At 36.1% G+C, this 24,497-nt stretch overlaps 1 protein-coding gene across 6 annotated transcripts in view; it reads left to right on the top strand.

Annotated features, from left to right (window-relative positions):
• The window catches only part of ALMS1 (ALMS1 centrosome and basal body associated protein), a 228,863-nt gene that overhangs the window by 38,673 nt on the left and 165,693 nt on the right, over window positions 1–24,497 (top strand). For 4 of the 6 annotated variants that reach the window (XM_058683687.1, XM_058683686.1, XM_058683690.1 and 1 more), the window contains 3 exons: window positions 1,036–3,190; window positions 3,296–3,445; window positions 8,510–8,669. In XM_058683687.1, the coding sequence (XP_058539670.1) occupies window positions 1,036–3,190; window positions 3,296–3,445; window positions 8,510–8,669 (2,465 nt within the window). The remainder of the gene's footprint in view (window positions 1–1,035; window positions 3,191–3,295; window positions 3,446–8,509; window positions 8,670–24,497) is intronic. The other 2 variants (XM_058683689.1, XM_058683688.1) reach the window with 2 other exon arrangements.

Below are 24,497 nucleotides of genomic sequence, written 5' to 3'. Positions count from 1 at the left end.
ACATATGTGTAAAAATGAGCCAGGCAACTGCAGCTTATTTAAAAATAATTTTTAATGTATTCTAGTATTTCAGGCATAGTTTATTTTTAAATTTTTATTGAGGTATAGTTGACATATAATGTTATATTAGCTTCAGGTGCACAACATAGTGATTTGACAGTTCTATTCATTATGCAGTGCTCACCATGATAAGTGTTGTACATCTGAAACTAATGTAATACTGTGTGTCAACTATAGTCAAACAAAAAAGTTAAAAAAATAACTATAGATGTTTACAGAGTAAAAACCTTTGCCCTTCAGCTATGTAGTATCTTAAAATTACTTCTGTGAAAAGTGTTCTGTATATAATAGTAACCAGTAATTAGGTTACTGTTGTGTTTTAGGAGTAGATCACATCTTAAGGGGTTTTTAAGAACACAGTACATGACTAGTAAAAGGATCAGTGAAAGTTAAATGAGTATTAAATTAAGGTAGGTGATAATAAACATTTAAAAAGTTATTTTTAATCTTTATTTTTGAGAGAGAGAGAGTGCGAGCGGGAGAGGGGCAGAGAGAGAGAGGGGACACAGAAACTGAAGCAACCTCCAGGCTCTGAGCTGTCAGCACAGAGCCCGCTGCAGGGCTCGAACTCAGGAACCATGAGATCAGGACCTGAGCTGAAGTTGGTCGCTCAACTGACTGAACCACCTAGGTGCCCCGATAAATTAAACGTTTTAAATAGTAAAGTTTGAATTTTTTATTTAATCTTTTTTTGGCAGCATGAAAATATTCCTAGTTTTTGGTAATAATTGTTTTAGGAGAAGGCTGAGAAAATATCAGGGTCATAAGGATGGGAGTTCATCTTCTGTTTATAAGAAATTTGCCTTGTTCAGTCATTAGCCACTTTAAGGGAATTTAAAATTAGAACTTTGTTTTTCAACACACTTTTCAAATAATCTTGATTTCAGTGTCATACCAGTTTTGTATTTTTCATGTTAGTATTTAAAAAAATGTTTTTAATGTGTTATTTATTTATTTTTAACTGTATATTTTCAGGGGAATTCCTGGTAAGTCTGAAGATACTGAAAGGTTTTCTCGACCGTCGGAAGTTAGTGAAGCTGTATTCCAGGCAGCCTCAGAAGTAGCTTCAGGCTTAGTTAACAGTTGCATTAGTGTATCTCAGCACTCACTTCTAGGTAGTGCAGCTGTTGGGTCTCAGCGCTCCTTTTTACCTCCTGAACAAGGGACTAAAGAAGACACTGTTTCGTCTGATACAGATGATGAACTGCAAACCTCCGAAGACTTCGATAGTTGTAATGCTCTGTGTTCATATGTGGCATGGAAGACACAAGAAGTTCAGGAGCCAGAAACCAGTTTAGCTGATGAAGGTCAAGTTTCAGTTTCAGCTTCATCTGATACAAGCGATGAATACATGACTTCTAAAGAAAGTGACAGTTTTGATGATTCTTATTCATATGTGCAGTATCGGAAACAGAAAGCTTTACAGCAGTCAGAAAAATATTTAACCAGTAAGGATCATGATTCTTACTCAGATTCATCTGACACAATTGATAAAAATAAAATTCCTGAGGGAAGTGACAGTTTTAGTGCCCACTTTTCATGTATGCCATGGAACAAACAGGAAACTTCACACCATCCAGAAACATATGTGATCAGTAAGGACCGTGTTTCTTTTCCACATGAAGTTGCTCCTCGTTTTAATAACAAAATGTCACATTCTGTCTTGTGTTGTCTGTTGGAAAGAAGAGGAGAGGGCATTCCCTTGACAGCTAGTAGTCATTTTTTTGACAGTGTTTATTTAAAGGCTCCAGCTGAGAATGAGGTGAAAGACATGATGGATTCTTTGGAGGGGTGTGAAAGAAATGAAGAAGGTCAGGGGAAAGAATTATCTCAAGGTTTTGAACTAAAGGAGAGTAGAAGTACCTTAGTATTTTCAGAGGTGCATCCCAGATCTTCAGAAATACAGTCTATTAAGAGTGTTGTAGTTCCTGATAATTCTATACAAGTTTCAGAAATACATATACACTGTAGGGGACCAGATACCTCTAAGATGGAGGTGTCTGGTGGTCCTCTTCAGACTCTTAAATCCAACTTGGATGAGACATCAGAACAACTTTATTTTCAAGGGGAAAGAGACCGAAAGGCAACTTCTGCTTTTAGTGGAAAAAGTGTTGATGCTTCTGAAAATGTAGCCTTTGAGGCAGTTATTGCCTCTATTGAGCCTTCCAAGAAAGAAAGTACAGTAAATGAAATCCAAACTGACATCAATAAGTCTTTAATAAATAATAGCCAAGAAAGTGAATCAAAAAATCCATATCTTTCCCTATTAAATTATAATGATGAAAGCTCTTTCTTTGATAAGCTTAGTCATCCATGTTATGAGTCCACTCCTAGGGTGTTTGAATTAGCAGCTTCAAAACCATTGTTGCTTAAAAAAGATAATGGTGATAGTTCCCTCTATTGGCATCCTAATTTAAAGTCACTCCCCAGTGCTCCTCAGGAAATGTTTATTAAGCCACTTTTTCTTATTCCAGAGTGGAAGTCATCTGCTTCTTTGTGTGAAAAATCTCACAGCCAGGCTGTTGGTCTTGGCACAGCACAGTCAGCTTTATTTCAGTGTGATATAGGCAATGAACCATTTCTTCCCATTGGGAAGATAGAGTCTGTTCCTGTTCTTGACCTTACAGGGAAGGTAGGATCTTCAAACATTTTTTATCCGTTGAAAGTATGGACTTCAGATTCGTTGGTTTTACAAGATTTAAAGCAGCAAACCTTGGAAGAAGTTGCAGATTCCTCAAACTATATTTTGGGTAAGAATATAAACTCTAGTAACATCATTGAAAGTCCATCTGCAGGATGGACTGTAGGAAGCAGCTTTTCAGCAAACTTGGTGACATGTGATGCAAAGTCACAAGGTACTTTACCAGTGACCAGTAACGCATCATCAGTTGCAGTTGGCCAAGAGACGTTGCTGAAAGCTGATGTAGGCCAAGATAAAATTCCTCGGCCTGTGGGAGCCAAGTCCAGTTTCATTATACATACAATTATGCAAAATGACTCCTGTTTTATAGAGGGGCTGCAGGTGAAGGCTGAATCTGACGTCTGTACTCTGGATGATGATACTGAATCCTGTAGCCTAGATGAAAATGCTGTTGTACGCAGTACAAGAGTTGCTGATCTACAAAGAGAGGTAAGACACAATAAAATGATGGTTGGGGGAAATGTAGTCTTTTCTAGTATCATTTCAGGAAATGGTATTGTTACTTGTTTTTATTTTACTTCCTCTGTTGCCCAGGTATGTGACCAAGGAGACCTGACTGGAGAGTACATTGAGCTAGCAGGTTTAAAAAATGTGCTTGATGATCTAGAGGTTTGTGACAGATTTCTGCACTGGCAATCTGCCTTACAACTGTCATCTAAGCAAGAGAGTGATTTTCAGGAGCTTGTAAGTTTTTCTGTTTGACTTTTCTTGTGGGGTAGGGAAGGAATATTTTAGTTGAAAAATGGGGATAAAAGTAAAGGGCCCATTTATATCTTCTGATACCAACATGTGGCTTACAATCTGGTCTTCATCTGACATACAAGAATATGCTCCGTTAATTTGTTACAGGTTGGCATAAAAGAACTACTTGTGTTTTGTTGACCATATTAGTGAGTTCTGTGGTGTCTTAGGAAAGGCCATCCTTTGGAGCTCCCAGGCCTTTCATCTTGAGACATGGTGGTTCATACCAGCAACAACCTTTGGGACAGTGTTAAGATTAGACTCACTCATAGAGATAGTCGATTGTACATTTTTTTCATTCTTGCCTTCAATGTACAAGCCTTGGGATAGACCCTGGAAGATTTAAACATTTCTGTTTAGAACCTCCTGAAAGATTTGACTTAGGAGGTGTTTTGAAAATTTTAAGAACCAGTGTTTCCTCAGGAAGGATACTGAGGTGCTTAATGTCCACACTAGCTAGTGTCCCCAAAGGGAACTAATGCGTTCCTTTCCAGATGAGTGACATACCTGTGCATACACACATTCCTTCCCTCTCTCTCTCTATATCATTATTATCGTTACGTGTGTTTATTAGAAAATAACTTTGAGGTGTTAAGAAAGTTCTGTGTCAATCTTTCTTTTATACAGTGCTTCATTTCCTGGATCCTTGGATCCCTTGACTTTAATGTTCCATTGGTCCCATTGCCCATCCTCTTTTATCTGATACTGTCAGCTTCCTTATAATCTATCCTTATATCTTGTTAGTCATTAAATATAGCTATACAGGAGATGTTGTATACTTAATGTTACTCTCCTTTTCCTATTTTTCCACGTATAAAATTAGTATGTCATTAGAAAGTTGCTAGTTTGGGGTGCAATCATTTTTAGACATTTAGGTTCAGGCATTTGATTAGAGAAAATGAGAAAGTTATTGAGATAAACTTTTCCTTTTATTTATAATTATTGAATTTATTTAAAATTGAAATATAGAGAACCATGAGGCTAATTTTATTGTCTTTAACATTGTAAAGTAGGCATTGTTTAATTTTCAGTCTAACAGTGGTGGGATTGAAAATGATAGCTAACACTGTGTGCTCAAATACTATGCTAAGAGATTTACCTATACCTCAATTTACTTAGTCCTTTGGTCAGTCCTGTCAGGTAGGATTGTTAATATCATCCCTATTTTACAATTGATACTTAGAGGAGCTTGCTCATGATTATTTAGCAAGTAGAGGAGCTAGTATTTGAAACTAACTGTATCTATGTATTTAACTACTATACCATAAACTGCCTTCCTGTTTATTCTTTAGTGAAACCAAAGCCAAGATTTTTCATTGTTTTGGCAAGAGTAAAGGTTTTGCTAGGTGCTTGGTCTAAGTCAATTTCAGTAAGAATAAGAAATAAGTATGATCAATTTTAAACTTAGAGTTTCTAATTTTTTTGATAGACTACTTATGTAACTTAAATCAACTTTTATCTATCTATCTATCTATCTATCTATCTATCTATTTATATAGAGAGAGCACACATGAGTGGGGGAGGGGCAGAGAGAGAGAGGGTGAGAGAGAATCCCAAGCAGGCTCTGTGCTGTCAGCATAGAGCCTGACGTGGGGCTGAATCCCATGAACCAGGAGATCTTGACCTGAGCCGAAATCAAGAGTTGGATGCTTAACTGACCCAGCTACCCAGGTGCCCCAACTTTTTATCCACATAATATATATTTAAAGAAATGTAGATATGTGTTCAGTTAATAGTGATGTGCTAAGATTAACTCTGACCATTATTCCAAATTTTATTTGCCCCCCAGCTGTAGCCTTAAGTATAGTTTTTCAGTTTAGGGAGGATGTTCCCTGTATTGTCTTTCACTCTTAGCTCCATTCTATGATCTGGGAGTTGCATGATGCCAATATTAGGGAAACAAGGAGCTCGATATGGTAGTAATCTTCCTGCATGGCTCAGCTTGCTTTCAGAGGGTTTGTCTGCTCCTTGGTTTCTTTCTTATTCTCATCTGTGTCTCAGAAGAGTCATTCATACTTGTTTGCCTTACTTTGATACTTAACCATCATTTCTCTAAAGGATTATTTGGGCATCTACTTATGTATGATGTACCTTGGGGCCATGAAAGGAGTGGAGATTTGGAGTCAAAACTTTGTTCAGTTATCTGTTAGCTTTGTGCCTTGGGCAGATGACTTTGGAGGATCATTCTACTTATCTACAGAAAGAAATAGAAATAGTAATAACCTCATGCATTGTTACGTTGGATGGGGTAACATATATAGTAGCACTGCTTGGCTGTTTGTTCCCTTCACTGTACTGAAACTAGACTATTAGACTCTCGCCAGTGGCTTCCTCCTATCCATCATTATTTTATTCTGTCTTTCTCGTTCCTAGCAGCAGCATATTACATTCTTTTAGCTTCTGTGAAAAAATACTGTTTTAGTATTCCTTATTTTGGCCATGTAACTAAATATTATTTAAGGTTTACTCTTTAGATTTATTTTTGTTTTGTTGGTTTCCCCTCTTCCACCAAGGACCTGATTTCCTCTCAAGGTTTAAATTTTTTTTTTTTTTTCAACATTTTTTAATTTTTTATTTTTGGGACAGTGAGAGACAGAGCATGAACGGGGGAGGGGCAGAGAGAGAGGGAGACACAGAATCGGAAACAGGCTCCAGGCTCCGAGCCATCAGCCCAGAGCCCGATGCGGGGCTCGAACTCACGGACCGCGAGATCGTGACCTGGCTGAAGTCGGACGCTTAACCGACTGCGCCACCCAGGCGCCCCTCCTCTCAAGGTTTAAATGCTGTCCTCTGTGTGATGGTTATCACCTCTATTTTTAGACCCTAATATTTTTCCTGAGGTAGATCCATATGCGATCTTGCATGAAATTTTCTTGTGAACATTCTCATCACTTCAAACATAACTTGCCTATATCAAAAGAACTCAAACTTTTTTCTGAAATCAGATTGACTTGTAGATTTTCTTCGTTCTTCTAGAGGAGTTAGCATTTCTTGGTTTCTTCATCATGTTCGATTCTTTCTTCGTTATTGATTAAAAACTGGGAGATAAACCAATATAGATTTTTTTCTTTCTGATTCCTCCCATTTTCAATTAGTAATGGAGATCTCCTAATGTCTTAAATAAATATTTCTCATCTTTCTCATTCTACATTTTATTTTGTATTACCTAGTCTAATATCTGTATGATTTGAAGCTTTGATATAATGAATTTTTTAAAAATTTATTTACTTAAGTTTAATTCCAGTATAGTTAACATACAGTGTTATATTAGTTTCAGGTATATAATATTCTGTACATTAGCAATTCTATACATTACTCAGTGGTCATTGTAATAAGTGTACTGTTAATCCCCTTCACCTATTTTACCCATCCCCCCAACCCCCTCCCCTCTGGTATACATCAGTTTGTTCCCTTTAGTTAAGAGTTTGTTTCTTGGTTTGTCTCTTTTTTTCTTTGTTCATTTGTTTTGTTTCGTAAATTCCACGTGAGTGAAACCATATGATATTGGTCTTTCTCTGACTTATTTCACTTAGCATTATACCTTTTAGAGCTATCCATGTTGTTGCAAATGGCCAGATTTCATTTTTTTTTTTTTTATGACTGAGCAATATTAATGAAATTTTAGTGTAGTCAAGAGTGGAATAGAAATTTTTTCTTCCTATATTTGGAAGCTCTATATTTGGAATAGAAAAACTGCTGTTCAGTGCATATATGTGCCTGGGGACACACACACACACGCACACATGCACACACACAGTCTCTATCATATATGTGATATGTATGTTAATAAGGTGTACTTCAAAAATCTCCTTTAAGAGTGGGATAATTGAAAACTAAGAACTTTGTGCTATGTTTAGAGCAGAGTTTCTCTTACTATTGTCTTTTTTTTTTTTTTTAACTATATTCTTTGTTGTGGGGGGCTTTTCTGTATATTTTAGTATGCTGAGCAATATCCCTGGCTTCTCACTAGATGCCAGTAGCACCCCCCCTCCCCCCCCCCCAACGCCCAAAGTTATGACAGTGAAAAATGTCTCCAGGCCTTGCCAGATGTTCCTTGGTTGGGGAGAGGTGGGTGGGGGCAAAATCTCCCACAACTGAGAACCACTGGTCTAGAGAAATGTAGACCAGGGCAGAAGAAGTAGAATATTTTTACACCCTGCCAACTTCCTAAGACTGTGTTCATCATTATATATTGAAAAAACCTTGATAAAAAAGGATAGAACAAAATTTATGCTTATGTACATCTTTAGACTCTCCTGAGAGGGCGTCCAAAAGAGGGAATAATATTTGTAGGAAAATAAAACTAAAAGTGGTATATTATTTTTATATGAGAGTGAATTTGATGGAAAATTGTGTATGTTTATATACTGACATCACCAATGATGGTTTCTAATTTCTAGTAAGGACTTGCTGGGATCTGATGAAACTTTGAGAACTTTTTCAGCATTTAACCTTTACTTCATTGTCAGTTTTGTTCACTGCTCCTGCTTCTACTTTATTCTTGCTTCATTACTACTTTTGTTTAAAGAAATTTGAGGACATATGTTTTTTGGTATTTGATTGTAGACATAGTTCTTTGATGCTTTAATTTTTTCTAAACATTTGTGGGTTTCTGGAAAATATTCCTGTTTTCCTTCCTTTTCTCTTTCCTTTCACAATATATGTTTCCTTTAAAAAAAAAAAATCTTTGAGCTTGTCAAGAGGAATATACCAAAGTTCAAATTCTTCAGTGATCATATTATGATATGGAACAAACTTCGAGGCTTCCTATCTGTAATAATATTCTACGCAGACAGACTTCCAGACCCTCAGAATAATTTGTAGAGCCTTCATAAAATTGACCAAACAGGATATGACTTGTATATGAATTTGGGAGGGTGGAGAATATGAACTTAAGGAACTGGCATAACTGTTTAGTATTCATTTTCATGAAAATTAGGTTTGTTTTTTTATCAGATGAAGTCTAAAATTAATGTTATTTTCTTAACATTTTATCTCTTTTTATAGGTAGATCATTCCAATACGGACATTAATCAGTCTTTTTCATCTGTATTGCCTCCATTTGTTCCTCATGAGCTAACCAGAGAGTTGGAGTATCACTATTCAGATCTCAGAATGTTGAGGGTATCTCCCGACACTGTGCAAAAGACTCTCAAACATTTAGCAGGTATGTAGAAGAGGAGATATTGGGTGTTCTTATGGCTAGCTTGTTAAAAATATCATGCTATGGCTAATTTTTTAATTTTGAGCTCCTGCAATAATGTTAACTTTGAAATAAGTGTATTTAAATCCCCAAATCTTTTATTGGATGAACCATTTGATTTTTCATTGCATTCTTTATGACAGTGTTTAGAACTGAATTACATGGAGGAGTCTGATATTAGAGTCTGTTTATTTCTGTATTCCTTTTTGTGACTTGAAGGGAAAAAAGAAACTAATTGAGCACAAGAGAAGAGTGGATCCAAATAAGTTTGTAGAGAGGAAACTGAGAAATCACTTTTGAGGTAGAAAGCAAGATTATCTGCTGAGGGAAGCAGGAAGTGGTAAAGAAGGGTTGGAGGTTTGAGGTGAGTGGCTTGGTGCAGGTTCAGAATTTACGTTAAAGTGAATAGGGGTTGGAGCTGACCAAGGGCAAGCAGAAGAATTGGCAGATAGTTCTGAGAAGTCAGCTGAGGTGGGAGATGATTTTGTAAAGTTGTCAGCCTTAATAGAATCTCTGATCTTTGTCTGCTAAAGGACTACAGAAGGTGAGTTGACGGATTGATCTCTGGTTGAGGGATTTATTGATTGGGTGGATGTGATAGATGGAAAGCAGTGGAAGGGAATCAGTAAGAGTTGATCACCTTGGTTTCAGCCTGCTTGAAGAGAGAGAGAAGAAAAACCACAAGAGTTATTGGAGAAAGTAGAAGGTACAGTGATTTATTTATGAAGTTGAATAGATGAGGTGGATATATTTATGGAAATAGCTAGAATAATAGGTAATTTTGGTCAGATTGAGGTGGTACATTTATTTATTTATTTATTTATTTATTTATTTATTTATATTTATTTATCTATCTATTTATTTATTTATTTACTTTTTAATTTACATCCAAGTTAGCATATAGTCCAACAATGATTTCAGGAGTAGATTCCTTAATGCCCTTTACCCATTTAGCCCACCCCCCTCCCACAACCCATCCAGTAATCCTCTGTTTGTTCTCCATGTTTAAGAGTCTCTTATGTTTTGTCACCCCCTGCCTGTTATTATGTTATTTTTGCTTCCCTTCCCTTATGTTCATCTGTTTTGTCTCTTAAAGTCCTCATATGAGTGAAGTCATATGATATTTGTCTTTCTCTAATTTCGCTCAGCATAATACCCTCTAGTTCCATCCATGTAGTTGCAAATGGCAAGATTTCATTCTTTTTGATTGCCGAGTAATACTCCATTGTGTGTGTGTGTGTGTGTGTGTGTGTGTGTGTGTGTGTGTGTATACATATACCACATTTTCTTTATCCATTCATCCATCGATGGACATTTGGGCTCTTTCCATACTTTGGCTATTGTTGATAGTGCTGCTATAAACATGGGGGTCCATGTGTCCCTTCAAAACAGCACACCTATATTTCGTGGATAAATGCCTAGTAGTGCAATTGCTGGGTCGTAGGGTAGTTCTATTTTTAGTGTTTTGAGGAACCTCCATACTATTTTCCAGAGTGGCTGCACCGGCTTGCATTCCCACCAGCAGTGCAAAAGAGATCCTCTTTCTCCACATCCTCACCAACATCTGTTGTTGCCTGAGTTGTTAATGTTAGCCATTCTGGCAGGTGTGAGGTGGTATCTCATTGTGGTTTTGATTTGTATTTCCCTGATGATGAGTGATGTTGAGCATTTTTTCATGTGTCAGTTGAAGACATCTGGATGTCTTCTTTGGAGAAGTGTCTATTCATGTCTTTTGCTCATTTCTTCAGTGGATTATTTATTTTTTGGGTGTTGAGTTTGATAAGTTCTTTATAGATTTTGGATACTAACCCTTTATCGGGTATGTCATTTGCAAGTATCTTTTCCCATTCTGTCGGTTGCCTTTTAATTTTGCTGATTGTTTCCTTCGCTGTGCAGAAGCTTTTTATTTTGATGAGGTCCCAGTAGTTCATTTTTGGTTTTGTTCCCCTTGCCTCCGGAGACATACTGAGTAAGAAGTTGGATGCAGCCAAGATCAAAGAGGTTTTTGCCTGCTTTCTCCTCGAGGGTTTTGATGGCTTCCTGTCTGACATTGAGGTCTTTCATCCATTTTGAGTTTATTTTTGTGTATGATGTAAGAAAGTGGTGCAGGTTCATTTTTCTGCATGTCGCTGTTCAGTTTTCCCAGCACCACTTGCTGAAGAGACTGTCTTTATTCCATTGGATATTCTTTCCTGCTTTGTCAAAGATTAGTTGGCCATACGTTTGTGAGTCCATTTCTGGGTTTTCTATTCTGTTCCATTGATCTGAGTGTCTGTTTTTGTGCCATGAGGTGGTACATTTAAATGGGGATCAGTTTGAAGGGTGACTGGATCTGTTGCATGGCCCTGGGATTGGATAGTTGAAACTGAATAAAAATCACTAGGATAGAAAGTAGGTTGTGATTTTGAGGCTAGCTTATTGAATTAGTTAGTTATGTTTAATTATTTTCTGGTTAATATGGGATTTGGTTATTAGGGAAAATCTGTGGACCTTGAAGTCTTCAAAAAATGAATGGGAGGGACTGGGAGTTGCAAGAAGAAAGTGATAGATGAAGGATGGTAGAGAAGTTGTGTGTAGCCTAAGCCTCAAAAAGAAGGTTTTCTTTTCTTTCTTTTTTTTTTTATTTGAGAAATATGGAAAATAATGGTAAATCATTGTGACAAGTAGTTAAATGCCACTTCCATCTCTCCTTGTTTCCAGAGTCATGGTGTATGGAAGAGGGCTGAAATGGCAGTAGTATTAACAAGGGGAAAATAAAGTTTCTTTTTTTTTTTTTCAAGACAGAAAGTTGAAAAATTTGAGAAAGATTGTTTTAAAGAGTACAGAAGAGTACAGAAGAAAAATTGGGAGGGAGGAATAAATAGTGAGAGGAACCAAGATAAGAAAATAGAGCAGTAATAGAATGTGGGGACAGGAGACTGGCAATGTTGGCCTTTGTTTGGACCAGGGATTTTAGTGATGAGCATAGTTGAAATGACTGGCCTCAAATATCCTCTAATTTTATCAGCAATAATTGTGATGTCAGAACTATCTGAGAGTCCCAGATCATTTCTGTCCTGGTCTCAAACATGAGGACCACTATAGGATTTGAGAAGGGAATCATTTCTAAAAATGTCTTTTTGGGTTCTCTTTTACAGATTATAGCATGGTTTGGTAAAGCATTCTCAGGTTACAGTCTATACCACCTCATTTTTGCCTTTATATCCTTTGAAATTGGCCTTAAGTTCTGTTAAGGACATTCTGTTCTGGGGTTGTTGTGTTTTTTTCTCCCCACTTTACATTTCAGTTTGGGAAGTTTCTATTGACCTACTGTTAAAATTCACTGATTCGTTCCTTGGCATGTCCAGCCTACTGATGAGCCCATCAAAGGCATCCTTCATTTCTGTTACGCTGTTTTTGATTTCTGTCATTTCTTTTTTTAAAAATTTTTAAATAATTTTTTATGTTTACTTTTGAGAGAGAGAGGGAGACAGAGAATCTGAAGCAAGGTCTACCCTGTGAGAGCAAAGCTTGATGCGGGGCTTGAACCCACAAACTGTGAGATCATGACCCTGAGCTGAAGTCAGATCCTCAACCTGCCGAGGCACTCAGGCATCCCTGTCATGTCTTTTTGATTCTTTATTAGGGTTTCCATCTCTCTGCTTATATCACTCATCTCTTCTTGAATTTTGTCCACTTTTTCTATTAGAGCTTTCAGCATATTAGTTATAGTTATTTAAAATTCCTGGTCTCATAATTCCAAAATCTCTGCCATATCTGAGTCAGATTCTGTTGCTTGCTTAGTCTCTTCAGACTGTTTTTTGTCTTATAACATGCCTTATAATTTTTTTTAAACACTGTGCTTGAGGTATTAGGGAAAAGAACTAAGGTAAATAGGCCTTAGATGTGAGGCTTTAGTTTACTGACTAAAAGTTAGGCAGTATTAATGTTTGCTGTAACTGTTGTCAGCCAGTAAAATTTCCTCTGGTGTCTTTGTTTTTTGTCTCCTCTGTTGTCTTTTGGTTTCCTTTGACACTCCTTAAATAGAGTCTGAGCCTTGCTTCCATTCGATCATTTGTAATTTCTTGTTATTATAGAGGAGCCTTATTGATCTAGTGGTAAGGCGTGGAGGGGAGAGGTTTCATTATAATAATCCTCTGATTAGGTGTCAGTCTTTTAGTGAGCCTATATCCCTAGGCTATTACTTTTACAAGTGCTATTCTTAGCGTTTTTCCTCTCCTTAGGTGAAACAGGAAGGCTTGGGGGTGGGGTGGGGCTAGAGTTGGGTGTTTCCCTTCTTCCAGGTTGGTTTAACTCAGGTAAAACCTAGGCAGTCAGGCTCTGATAATGTAGTTTCCCCTGAGATCACTGTATTATGGAAAACAGAAGGCTCCAGGCTTTTTCTAAAATGGTTACTTTACCATTCCCTGTGCCAAGAGTATGAGGGTATTTTTGTCCCATCTTCATCTTGGGAACCTTGTGGGGCCCCTGGAAGTAAAGCTCATGAAAATATAGAGTCCTCCCTCGGCTTTGGAGTTTTGTTTTTTTGGTTTTGTTTGTTTGTTTTTTGTTTTTAATTGTTTACTCTTTTTTTTGAGAGAGAGAGTGGGGGGAAAGGGGCAGAGAGAGGGGGAGACTGAGGCCGAAGTGGGCTCTGCACTGACTGCAGAGAGCCTGATGTGGTGCTTAAACTCACGAACCATGAGATCATGATCTGAGCTGAAGTTGGACCTTAACCTAACCACCCAGGAGTTTTTCTCTCTAAAGTGAGTTCATGCTTAGCCTCTAGCAGTTGGTTAATTGCAGTTTAATTTTTCCTGCCCATTTTTGGTTCCAGTGCCTTCTGCTCCCTTAATATTAATCCCTCTCTGATTCTTTTTATTTGTCTCTTTGGTTTTCAGAACAGTTGTTTATCCTGTGAACTCAGTTCTCTGATGGATTTAAGAGTTTTGATTTTCAGTTTGTTCAGCTCTTTTCTGGTGCAGATGTGAGTGACTTCTAAGCTCTTTATGTGTTGGACAAGAAAATTCTCTTTTTTAAAAACTATTAAAATATATAATAAGAGCAACTAAGCTAGAGCTTTGGAAGGAGAAATGATATATTTAGAATGGAAATTGAAACCATCTGTCATTAGCTTTTTTTAAAAACAGCTTTTTTGAGATGTAATTCATATGCAATACATTTCACCCATTTAAGGTATCCAGTTCACTATGTTGTGCAAACATCACTACAGTCTAATTTTATTTTTATTTATTTTTTAAAGTTTTTATTTAAATTCCAGTTTGTTAACATACAGTGTATTGTTAGTTTCAGGTGCACAGTATAGTGATTCAACACTGCATATGTCATCCTGTGCTCATCACAAGTGCCCTGCTTGATCCCTTTCGTCTCCCTACCTCATCTCTGGTAACCATCCTCACTACACTCTAATTTTAAAATATTTTTATACCCTAGGTACCCTGTACCTGTTTGTACTTACTCCCCATTCCACACCTCCCTCAGCCTTAGGCAATCTAGGCAACCACTAATCTACTGTGCCCATAAATTTGTCTATTCTGGACATTTTCATATAAATTAAATCATACAGCATGTGATCTTTTGTGAGAAACTTCTTTTGAGTATGTTTTCAAGATTTATCCATTTTATAGTATGTATCGATACTCCTTTTTTATTATCAAGTAATTAATTACACAATTATATAGATAATGTCACATTTTGTTCACCCATTTATCAGTCGATGGGCATTTGGGTCTTTTTCCATTTTTGGCTGTTGTGAACAATACAGCTGTGAATATTCATGTACATGTTTTTGTGTATATGTATATCTTCCTTTCTCTTTGATATATATCTAGGAGTGGAATTACGGGTTTTATAGTAACGGTGTTTTAACATTTCAAAGAACTGCTGAACTGTTTTCCAAAATGTGCAACATATTACTTTGCCATTAGCATTATGAGGGTTCCAATTTCTCCACATCTTCAACAACACTTGTTACTTTCTGTCTTTTTGATTATAGCCATTCTGGTGGATATGAAGTGGTATCTTATTGTGATTTTGATTTACCTTTTCCTAGTTGTTAATGATATTGAGCATTTTTTTCTTGTGTTTATAACCCATTTGTATATCTTTGGAGAAGTGTCTATTCAGATACTTACTTCTTAACTGGGTTATTTATTGTTTTTTAATATGAAGTTGTAAGAGTTCTTTATGTATTCTGGGTACAAGTCCTTTATCAGATATGTTATTTGCAAAAATTTCCTCCGACTCTGTGGGATGTCTGTTCACTTACTTGATGGTATTAATCACAGCATATAGTTTTGAATTTTGATGAAGTCCACTTTATTGGTTTTTTTTTTCCTTTTAAAAAATTAATACTTTTAGTAGTAAAATACACATAATATAAAATTTGCCATCTTAACCACTTTTAAGAATATAGTGCAATGGTGTTAAATATTCACATTGTATAACTATTACTGTCATCCATCCACAAAACTTGTAAAACTGAAACTGTTAGTATTAAACAGCAGTTCCCCATTTCCCCCACTGTTAGTCAACTATCATTCTACTTTTTGTTTCTCAATTTGACTACTCTAGATACCTCATATAAGTGGACTCATACAGTATTTGTCTTTTTGTGACTGGCTTATTTTACTTAGAATAATGTTTTGAAAGTTCATCCATATTGTAGTAGAGTCAGATTGTGTTGAATGTGTAGATCTGGTTTGGGAGTATTGCCATCATAATAATATTAAAGTTTTTGATCTGTGAACATAGGTGGTCTTTCCTTTATTTGGGACTATGCCATCTTATATTAAATACTTTGACCTATAAATATGGGACATCTTTCTGGGATTTAGGTTTTCTTCATTTCTTTCAACAATATTTGTAGTTTTCAGGGTACAAGTCTTGTACTTCTTTGTTAAATTAACTCTGTATTTTAATCTTTTTGTTGTTATTGAAAAATTGTTTTCTTAATTTCACTTTGGGAATATTCCTTGCTAGTGTTGAATTTTCTATGTTAATTTTATAGCTGCAGTCGTGCTGAACTATTTGTTTATTATCTTTAATTTTTTTGTGTGTGGATTTCTTTATATACATGACCATGTCATCTGCAAATGTAGTCTTCTTTCTTTCCATGTGTGCCTTTTATATATTTCATTTCCCAATTGCTCTGAACCTTCAGTACAATGTTGCATTGAAGTGGCAAGAACAGACATCCTTGTCTTGTCCTGGTCTTTGTGGAGAGGTATGAAGTCTTTTATCATTAAGTATGATGTTAGCTGTGGGATTTCTGTAGATGCTCTTTATAAGGTTGAGGAAGTTCCCTTTTATTTGAAGTTTTTAGAGCGTATTTACCATGTTAAAGGTGTTAGATTTTGTCAAATGTTTTTTCTGCCTCTTTTATGATGATCATATGGTTTTTGCCCTATATTCTAATAATAAGGTGCATCGGTAATTAATTTTCATATGTTGAACCAACCTTGCATTCTTGGTTATATGTGCCATTTGGTTATGGCATACAATCCTTTTTACATATTTTTGGATTTGTTTTGTTAGTAATTTTTTTTGAGGACTTTTGTGTTTATATTCATAGAGGTATTGGCGTATAGATTTTTTTTGTGATTTTTGTTGTTAATTGGGTTTTGATACAAGGGTAATACTACTGTCACAAGTTGAGATGAGAAGCATTGTCTCCTCTAGTTTTTGGAAGAGTTTGTAAAGGGTTGGTATTAGTTTTTATTAGATGAAACTCAACTGTAAAGCTGCCTGGCCTAGTTACTCCTTTTTATTTTGTTAAATTGGTAGTAATATCCCTTCTTTCATTCCTGGTTTTGATAATTTGAGTTTTCTTTTTCTTTCTCTTTTTTTGGTGAGTCTAGCTAAATTTTGTCAATTATGTTCATCTTTTCAAGGAAATAAACTTTTGTTCCTCTACTTTTTCTGACCTGTTTTTCTCTATTTTTAAATCTCTGCTTCAGGGGCGCCTGGGTGGCTCAGTTGGTTAAGTGACCGACTTCAGCTCAGGTCATGATCACACAGCTCGTGGATTTGAGCCTGCGTTGGTCCCTGTGCTGACAGCTCAGAGTCGGGAGCCTGCTTCGGATGCCATGCCTCCCTCTCTCTGCCTCCCCCCCCCCCCCCTCAAAAATAAATGAAAAAAAAATTAAATCTCTGTTTCATTTATTTCCTTTTTGCCTTGATTTTTTCCTTCCTTTCACACTTCAGTTTTAGTTTGGGCTCTTTACTGTTTCTTAAGATAAAAGAATAGGTTATTGATTTGAGATCTTTCTTTTTTTTAATTTTATTTTTTATTTTTTAAAATTTACATCCAAATTAGTTAGCATATAGTGCAACAATGATTTCAGGAGTAGATGCCTTGATGCCCCTTACCCATTTATCCCATCCCCCCTCCCACAACCCATCCAGTAACCCTCAGTTTGTTCTCCATATTTATGAGTCTCTTCTGTTTTGTCCTCCTCCCTGTTTTTATGTTATTTTTGTTTCCCTTCCCTTATGTTCATCTGCTTTGTCTCTTAAAGTCCTCAGTGAGTAAAGTCATATACTTGTCTTTCTCTAATTTCGCTCAGCATAATACCCTCTAGTTCCATCCATGTAGCTGCAAATGGCAAGATTTCATTCTTTTTGATTGCCGAGTAATACTCCATTGTGTGTGTGTGTGTGTGTGTGTGTGTGTGTGTGTGTGTGTGTGTACATATACCACATTTTCTTTATCCATTCATCCATCGATGGACATTTGGGCTCTTTCCATACTTTGGCTATTGTTGATAGTGCTGCTATAAACATGGGGGTAAATGTGTCCCTTCAAAACAGCACACCTGTATTTCGTGGATAAATGCCTAGTAGTGCAATTGCTGGGTCGTAGGGTAGTTCTATTTTTAGTGTTTTGAGGAACCTCCATACTATTTTCCAGAGTGGCTGCACCGGCTTGCATTCCCACCAGCAGTGCAAAAGAGATCCTCTTTCTCCACATCCTCACCAACATCTGTTGTTGCCTGAGTTGTTAATGTTAGCCATTCTGGCAGGTGTGAGGTGGTATCTCATTGTGGTTTTGATTTGTATTTCCCTGATGATGAGTGATGTTGAGCATTTTTTCATGTGTCAGTTGAAGACATCTGGATGTCTTCTTTGGAGAAGTGTCTATTCATGTCTTTTGCTCATTTCTTCAGTGGATTATTTGTTTTTTGGGTGTTGAGTTTGATAAGTTCTTTGGATACTAACCCTTTATCGGGTATGTCATTTGCAAGTATCTTTTCCCATTCTGTCGGTTGCCTTTTAGTTTTGCTGATTGTTTCCTTCGCTGTGCAGAAGCTTTTTATTTTGATGAGGTTCCAGTAGTTCATTTTTGCTTTTGTTCCCCTTGCCTCTGGAGATATATTGAGTAAGAAGTTGGATGCAGCCAAGATCAAAGAGGTTTTTGCCTGCTTTCTCCTCGAGGGTTTTGATGGCTTCCTGTCTGACATTGAGGTCTTTCATCCATTTTGAGTTTATTTTTGTGTATGATGTAAGAAAGTGGTCCAGGTTCTGGGGTGCTTGGGTGGCTCAGTTGGTTAAGCAGCCGACTTCAGCTCAGGTCATGATCTTGTGGTCCATGAGTTCGAGCCCCGCATCGGGCTCTGTGCTGACAGCTCAGAGCCTGGAGCCTGTTTCGGATTCTGTGTCTCCCTCTCTCTGACCCTCCCCCGTTCATGCTCTGTCTCTCTCTGTCTCAAAAATAAATAAACGTTAAAAAAAAAAAAGAGAGAGAAAAAAAAAGAAAGTGGTCCAGGTTCATTTTTCTGCAGTTTTCCCAGCACCACTTGCTGAAGAGACTGTCTTTATTCCATTGGATATTCTTTCCTGCTTTGTCAAAGATTAGTTGGCCATATGTTTGTGGGTCCATTTCTGGGTTCTCTATTCTGTTCCATTGATCTGAGTGTCTGTTCTTGTGCCAATACCATACTGTCTTGATGATTACAGCTTTGTAGGATGGCTTGAAGTCCAGGATTGTGATGCCACCTGCTTTGGTTTTCTTTCTCAAGATTGCTTTGGCTATTCGGGGTCTTTTCTGGTCCCATACAAATTTTAGGATTATTTGTTCTAGCGCTGTGAAGAATGCTGGTGTTACTTTGATAGGGATTGCATTGAATATGTAGATTGCTTTGGGTGGTATCGACATTTTAACAATATTCTTCCTATCCAGGAGCATGGATTGAGATCTTTCTTTTTGATATAGGTGTCCACACTGATAAATTTCTAAGCACAACTTTAGCAATCTACTCATAGTTTTGGTTTGTTGTGTTTTTGTTTTAATTCATCTAAAATATGTTTAATTTCTATTGCAATTTGTTTTTATTGACCCCTTGGTTATTTGGGAATATCTCATTTCATTTCCATGTATTTGTAAATTTCCTTTTGTTATTAATGTCTCATTTGATTCTATTTATTTTGGAGAACACATGTTTTACATGATTTCAGTTCATTTAAATTTTATTGAGGCTTGTTTTTATGTTTTAGTGTATAGGTTATTCTGTAGAATGTATGGTTACTCTTGAGAAGGATGTGCATTCTTCTATTGTTAGGTGGTATGTTCTATACATGTCTCTTAGTTCCAGGAGTTTATAGTGTGCAAGTCTTCTGTATCCTTGTTGATCTTCTGCCTAGTTGTTTTCTCCATTTTCAAAAGTAGGATATTGAAGTCTCTATTATTGTTTGTCTGTTTTATCATTTTTTCTGTCATATTTGCTTTATATATTTGAGACTATGCTATTAAGTGCATTTATGTTTATAATTGTTATACATTCCTTATGAATTGACCTTTTGTTGTTATAAATGGTCTTTCTTTAATTTTTGTAACATTTTTTGTTTTAAGGTCTATTTTGTCTTAGGTCAGTATAGGCATTTCAGTTCTTACACTTGCTGCTTGTACAGTAGATGTTTTTCGTCTCTTCAGTACATTTGGATTTTTGGGTCTAAAGTCTATCTCTTGTAAACAGCTTGTAGTTGGATCGTGTGTGTGTGTGTGTGTGTGTGCGTGTGTGTGTGTGTGTTTAAATCTAGATCTGACAATCTTTGCCTTTTGATGTGATTGTTTAATCAATTTACATTCAGTGTCATGGATTAAGATTGGATGTGCATTTGTTGGGTTTACTTTTTGTTTTCCATGTTTCATGTCTTTTTGTTGTTCTTTTCCACCTTTACTGCTTTTTATTACATTTAGTGAATATTTTCTAGTGTGACATGTGAATTTCTTTAATGATTTTCTAGCTAATTTTTAAATTTATGTTGTAGTGGTTGCTCTAGGGCTTATAAAATTTATCTTAGAATAGATACCTGATTTCTACTAACTTAATTGTAGTGTGATACAGAGACATTACTCTCGTATAGCTCTATTCCCTCTTTTCCCTCTGCTATAATTGCTATACATATTACACCTATATGTGTTACAAACACAAGAATACATTGCTTATTGTTATACCTGTTTACATAATTTTATGTATTTTTAACAAGCTTAGAGAAGGGGAGCAAGTATTTATAGAGCTTATTAATTAATTTTCTAATTTACCATTTTTTATTCTCTTTATTTGTTCCTGTGGATTTGTTATCATCCAAACAAAGGAAAGTGTCCTTTCCTTACTCCTCTCCAGCTTTGCTCCCACCTGCCTCCTTTTGATGTTGTCAGATATGTTACATTTCAATATATTACAGCCCCAATGCTAGTGTTATATGCATACTGCTTTGTGTAAAATTGCTTTTAAAATCGGTTAAGAGAAGGGAAAAGAAATACGCAAATATGTTTTCTTTTTGAAATGACCTATATAATTATCTGTACTAGCATTGTTTTTGTTTTGTAAATTTAATTTACTGTCTGGTGTCAATTGGTTTCAGCCTGAAGAATTCCTTTAGTATTTCTCGTATGATGGTTTCTATCGACAGATTCTCTCAGTTTTTGTGTAACTGAAATTTTTTAATAAATTTAAATCCAAGTTAGTTAACTTATAGTGTAGTATTTGTTTTAGGAATAGAATTTAGTGGTTCATCATTTAAATACAACAACCCAGTGCTCATCCCAGCAAGTACCCTCCTTAATGCCCATCACCCATTTAGCCCATCTCCCCACCCAACACCCCACCAGCAACCCTTTGTTTTCTGTATTTAAGAGTCTCTTCTGGTTTGTCTCCCTCTCTGTTTTTATCTTATTTTATTTTTCCTTCCCTTCCCCTATGTTCATCTGTTTTGTTTCTTAAATTCCACGTATGAGTGGAATATATTTGTCTTTCTCTGACTGACTTATTTAGCTTCGCATAATACACTCCAGTTCCATCCATGTTGTTGCAGATGGTTGGATTTCATTCTTTGTGATCGCTGCGTAATATTCCATTGTGTGTATATACCACATCTTTTTTATCCATTCATCAGTTAATGGACATTTGGGCTCTTACTGTACTTTGGCTATTGCCAATAGTGCTGCTATAAACACTGGGGTGCATGTGCCCCTTTGAATCAGCATTTTTGTATCCTTTGGATAAATCTAGTAGTGTAATTTCTGGCTTGTATGGTGGTTCTATTTTAATTTTTTGAGAAACCTCCATACTGTTTTCCAGAGTGGTTGCACCAGTTTGCATTACCACCAGCAGTGCAAAAGAGTTCCTCTTTCTCCGCATCCTCGTGAACATCTGTTGTTGCCTGAGTTGTTACTTTTAGCCATTTTGAGGTGTGAGGTGGTTTCTCATTGTGTTTTGATTTGTATTTGCCTGATGATGGGTGATGTTGAGCATTTTTTCATGTGTCTATTAGCCATCTGGATGTTTTCTTTGGAAAAGTGTGTGTTCATGCCTTTTGCCCAGTTCTTCACTGGATTATTTGCTTTTTTGGGTGTTGAGTTTGATAAGTTCTTTATAAGTTTTGTGCAGTGTTTTATTTCATCCTTTTGAAAGGTAGTTTCCTGGGTTTAGAATCCTTGGTTGACAGTCTTTTTGTTTTTAGTACTCTGAATATGCCTTCAGTGTTCCAGCCTTTGTTGTTTCTGATGAGAAGTCAACTCTTAATTTTATTAGCATTCCCCTGTATGTGATTTGTTTTCTCTTGCTACTTTCAAGATATTCAGTCTTTCAGCATTTTGATTATGTATTGGTGTGGATCTCTGTGTTTATTGTACATTGAGTTGATTGAGCTTCTCAGATGTGTAGATCTTTTCGCTTCTTTCGTCAATGTCTTGTAGTTTGTAATGCATAGATCTTTCACCTCCCTGGTTAAATTTATTTCTAAGTAAATTTTTTGAAATGTAATTATAAATGGAATTGCGTTCTTAATTTCTCTAATAGTTCTTTGTTAATGTATAAAAACATAACCAATTTTGTATGTTAATTTTGTAACCTGCAACTTTACTGAATATATTAGTTTTAACAGTTTATTGATGAAGTCTTTAGGAGTTTCCATTTGTAATAGCATGCCATCTACAAATAGAGACAGTTTTACTTCTTCCTTTCCTATTTGGATGCCTGTTTTTCTCTTCCGTTTTATTGCCTAATTGCTCTGGCTAGGGTTTCCAATACTATGTTGAATAAAAGTGGTGAGAGTGGGAACCCTTATCTTGTCTTGATCTTAGAGGAAAAGCTTTCAGCTTTTCACTGTTGAGTATGCTGTTAGCTGTGGGCTTATTGTATGTGGCCTTTATAATGTTGAGGTATATTCTGTCTACACCTTCCTTATTGAGAATTTTTATCATGAATGGGTGTTGAATTTTGTCAGTTGCTTTTTATATCTATTAAGCTGGTTACATGATTTTTATCCTTCATTTTGTTAATATTGGTGTAGCATGTTGATTTGCAGATGTTGAGCCATCCTTGCATTCCTGGAATAAATTCTACTTGATCTTGCCTATGATTCTTTTAATGTATTATTGAATTTCGTCAGCTAATATTTTGTTGAGGATTTTTGCATCTATGTTCATTAGGGATATTGGCTTGTAATTTTACTTTTTTGTAATTTCCTTATCTGGTTTTGGCAGCAGAGTAATGCTGGCTTTCTAGCAGATGTTTGGAAAGGTTCCCTTTTATTTTTTTGGAAGAGTTAGAGAAAGATTGGTATTGATTGTTTGAATGTTCAGTAGAATTCACCAGTGAAGCCATCTGGTTCTGGCCCTTTTTTTGGTGTGACACTTTTGCAGTCACATGCTCTACACCTGAGCTATACCCCCAGTTTGGACACTTTTGATTACTGATTCAATCTCTTACTAGTAATTAGTCTGTTCAGATTTCCTCCTTTGTCATGATTCAGTCTTGGTAGGTTATATGTTTCTTCTTGGTTGTCAGATTTGTTGGTGTAAAAGTGTAGAAAGTCATTTATGATTTTTTGCATTTCTGTGATATAAGTTGTAATGTTTCATTTTTCATTTTTTATTTATTTGTGTCCTCTCTGGTTTGTGGAGTGATGGTGGTGTCAGTTTGTTTGTCAATTTGTTAATCTTTTAAAATAACCAGATCTTAGTTTCATTGATTTTTGGGCTTTGTTCTTTTTCTGGTTCCTTAAGATGTAAAGTTAAGTTGTTTATTTGATGAGGTTTTCTTGTTTCTTGCTGTAGGCATTTATCACTATAACTATTTACTATTAACCTAAATTTTTTTTTTAAGTGTTTTATTTATTCTTGAGAGATAGAGAGCATGAGCGGGGGAGAAGCAGAGCAAGAGAGGGACTGAGAATCTGAAGCAGGCTCTAAGCTGTCAGCACAGAGCCCCAGGTGGGGCTCAAACTCACAAGCCATGAGATCATGACCTGAGCTGAAGTTGGATGCTCAACCAACTGAGCCACCCAGGCGCCCCTTAACTTCCCTCTTAGAATGCTGTAACTGCATCCCATAAGTTTTGGTGTATTGTATTTCCATTTTCATTTGTTTCAATGTTTTTGGTTTCCATTTTGATTTCTTCTGTGAGCCATTGGTTGTTCATTTCATTAATCTGTGTGCTTTGTTAATTTCTGAGTCTTTTTTCACAAAACTTTCCGTAATTCATATTCCTTTTCAAGTTACTATACATATTACATCTTCCCTTCTCTTTTAGTTTTCTTTAAGAGTTAATACTTGATACTGTACTTCCGTACCTTATAATTTACTTCTCAATCCATTTAATTTTCTATTTAGCTTCTTTTTTGAAGCTTACCATTGGGTTTAGAATAGCAGTCAGCTTAGTGAAAAGAATTCAGAATTTGGAGTTAGAATTAAAAGGTTAAAGTGCCTGTTTTTGTTACTTACTCACTGTAGAACTCTGAAGAAGTTGTTTACCTACCACTCAAAATGTCTGAGGACTGAAAATATTGGACATCACTGGGGAGCTTGTTACAAATGTAAAATTTCAGATCCTACCCTATACCTATTGATCAGATTCTGCAAGTTTACAAGATCTCCATATTGAGAAGCAGTCTTATATCTTCATCTTTGAAACTTAATTTCTTTATATGTAAAGTACAGATGGTCCCCCACTTAGGATGCTTTGACTTAGGATTTTTCATCTTTATGATATGCATTCAGTAGAAAACATACTCCAAATAATGAATTTTGATCTTTTCTTAGGCTAGCCATATGTGATATGATATTCTTTTGTAATGTTGGGCAGTAGCAGTGAGTCACAGCTCCCAGTCAGCTATGTGATATAAGGGTAAAAAACTGATAATGCTTACAACCATTTTGGACCCATAAAACCATTCAGTTTTTCACTTTTAGTACAGTATTCAGTAAATTACACACCTATTGTAAAATAGGTTTTGTGTTAGGTAATTTTGCCCAATTTTATGCCAATGTAAATGTTCTGAGCATGTTTA

This window comes from Neofelis nebulosa, chromosome 9 (genome assembly GCF_028018385.1).
Source record: "Neofelis nebulosa isolate mNeoNeb1 chromosome 9, mNeoNeb1.pri, whole genome shotgun sequence".
NCBI classification, from domain to species: Eukaryota; Metazoa; Chordata; class Mammalia; order Carnivora; family Felidae; genus Neofelis; species Neofelis nebulosa.
Note: the sequence above shows the minus strand (reverse complement) of the source record. Positions and strands in the feature narration are given on the sequence as shown.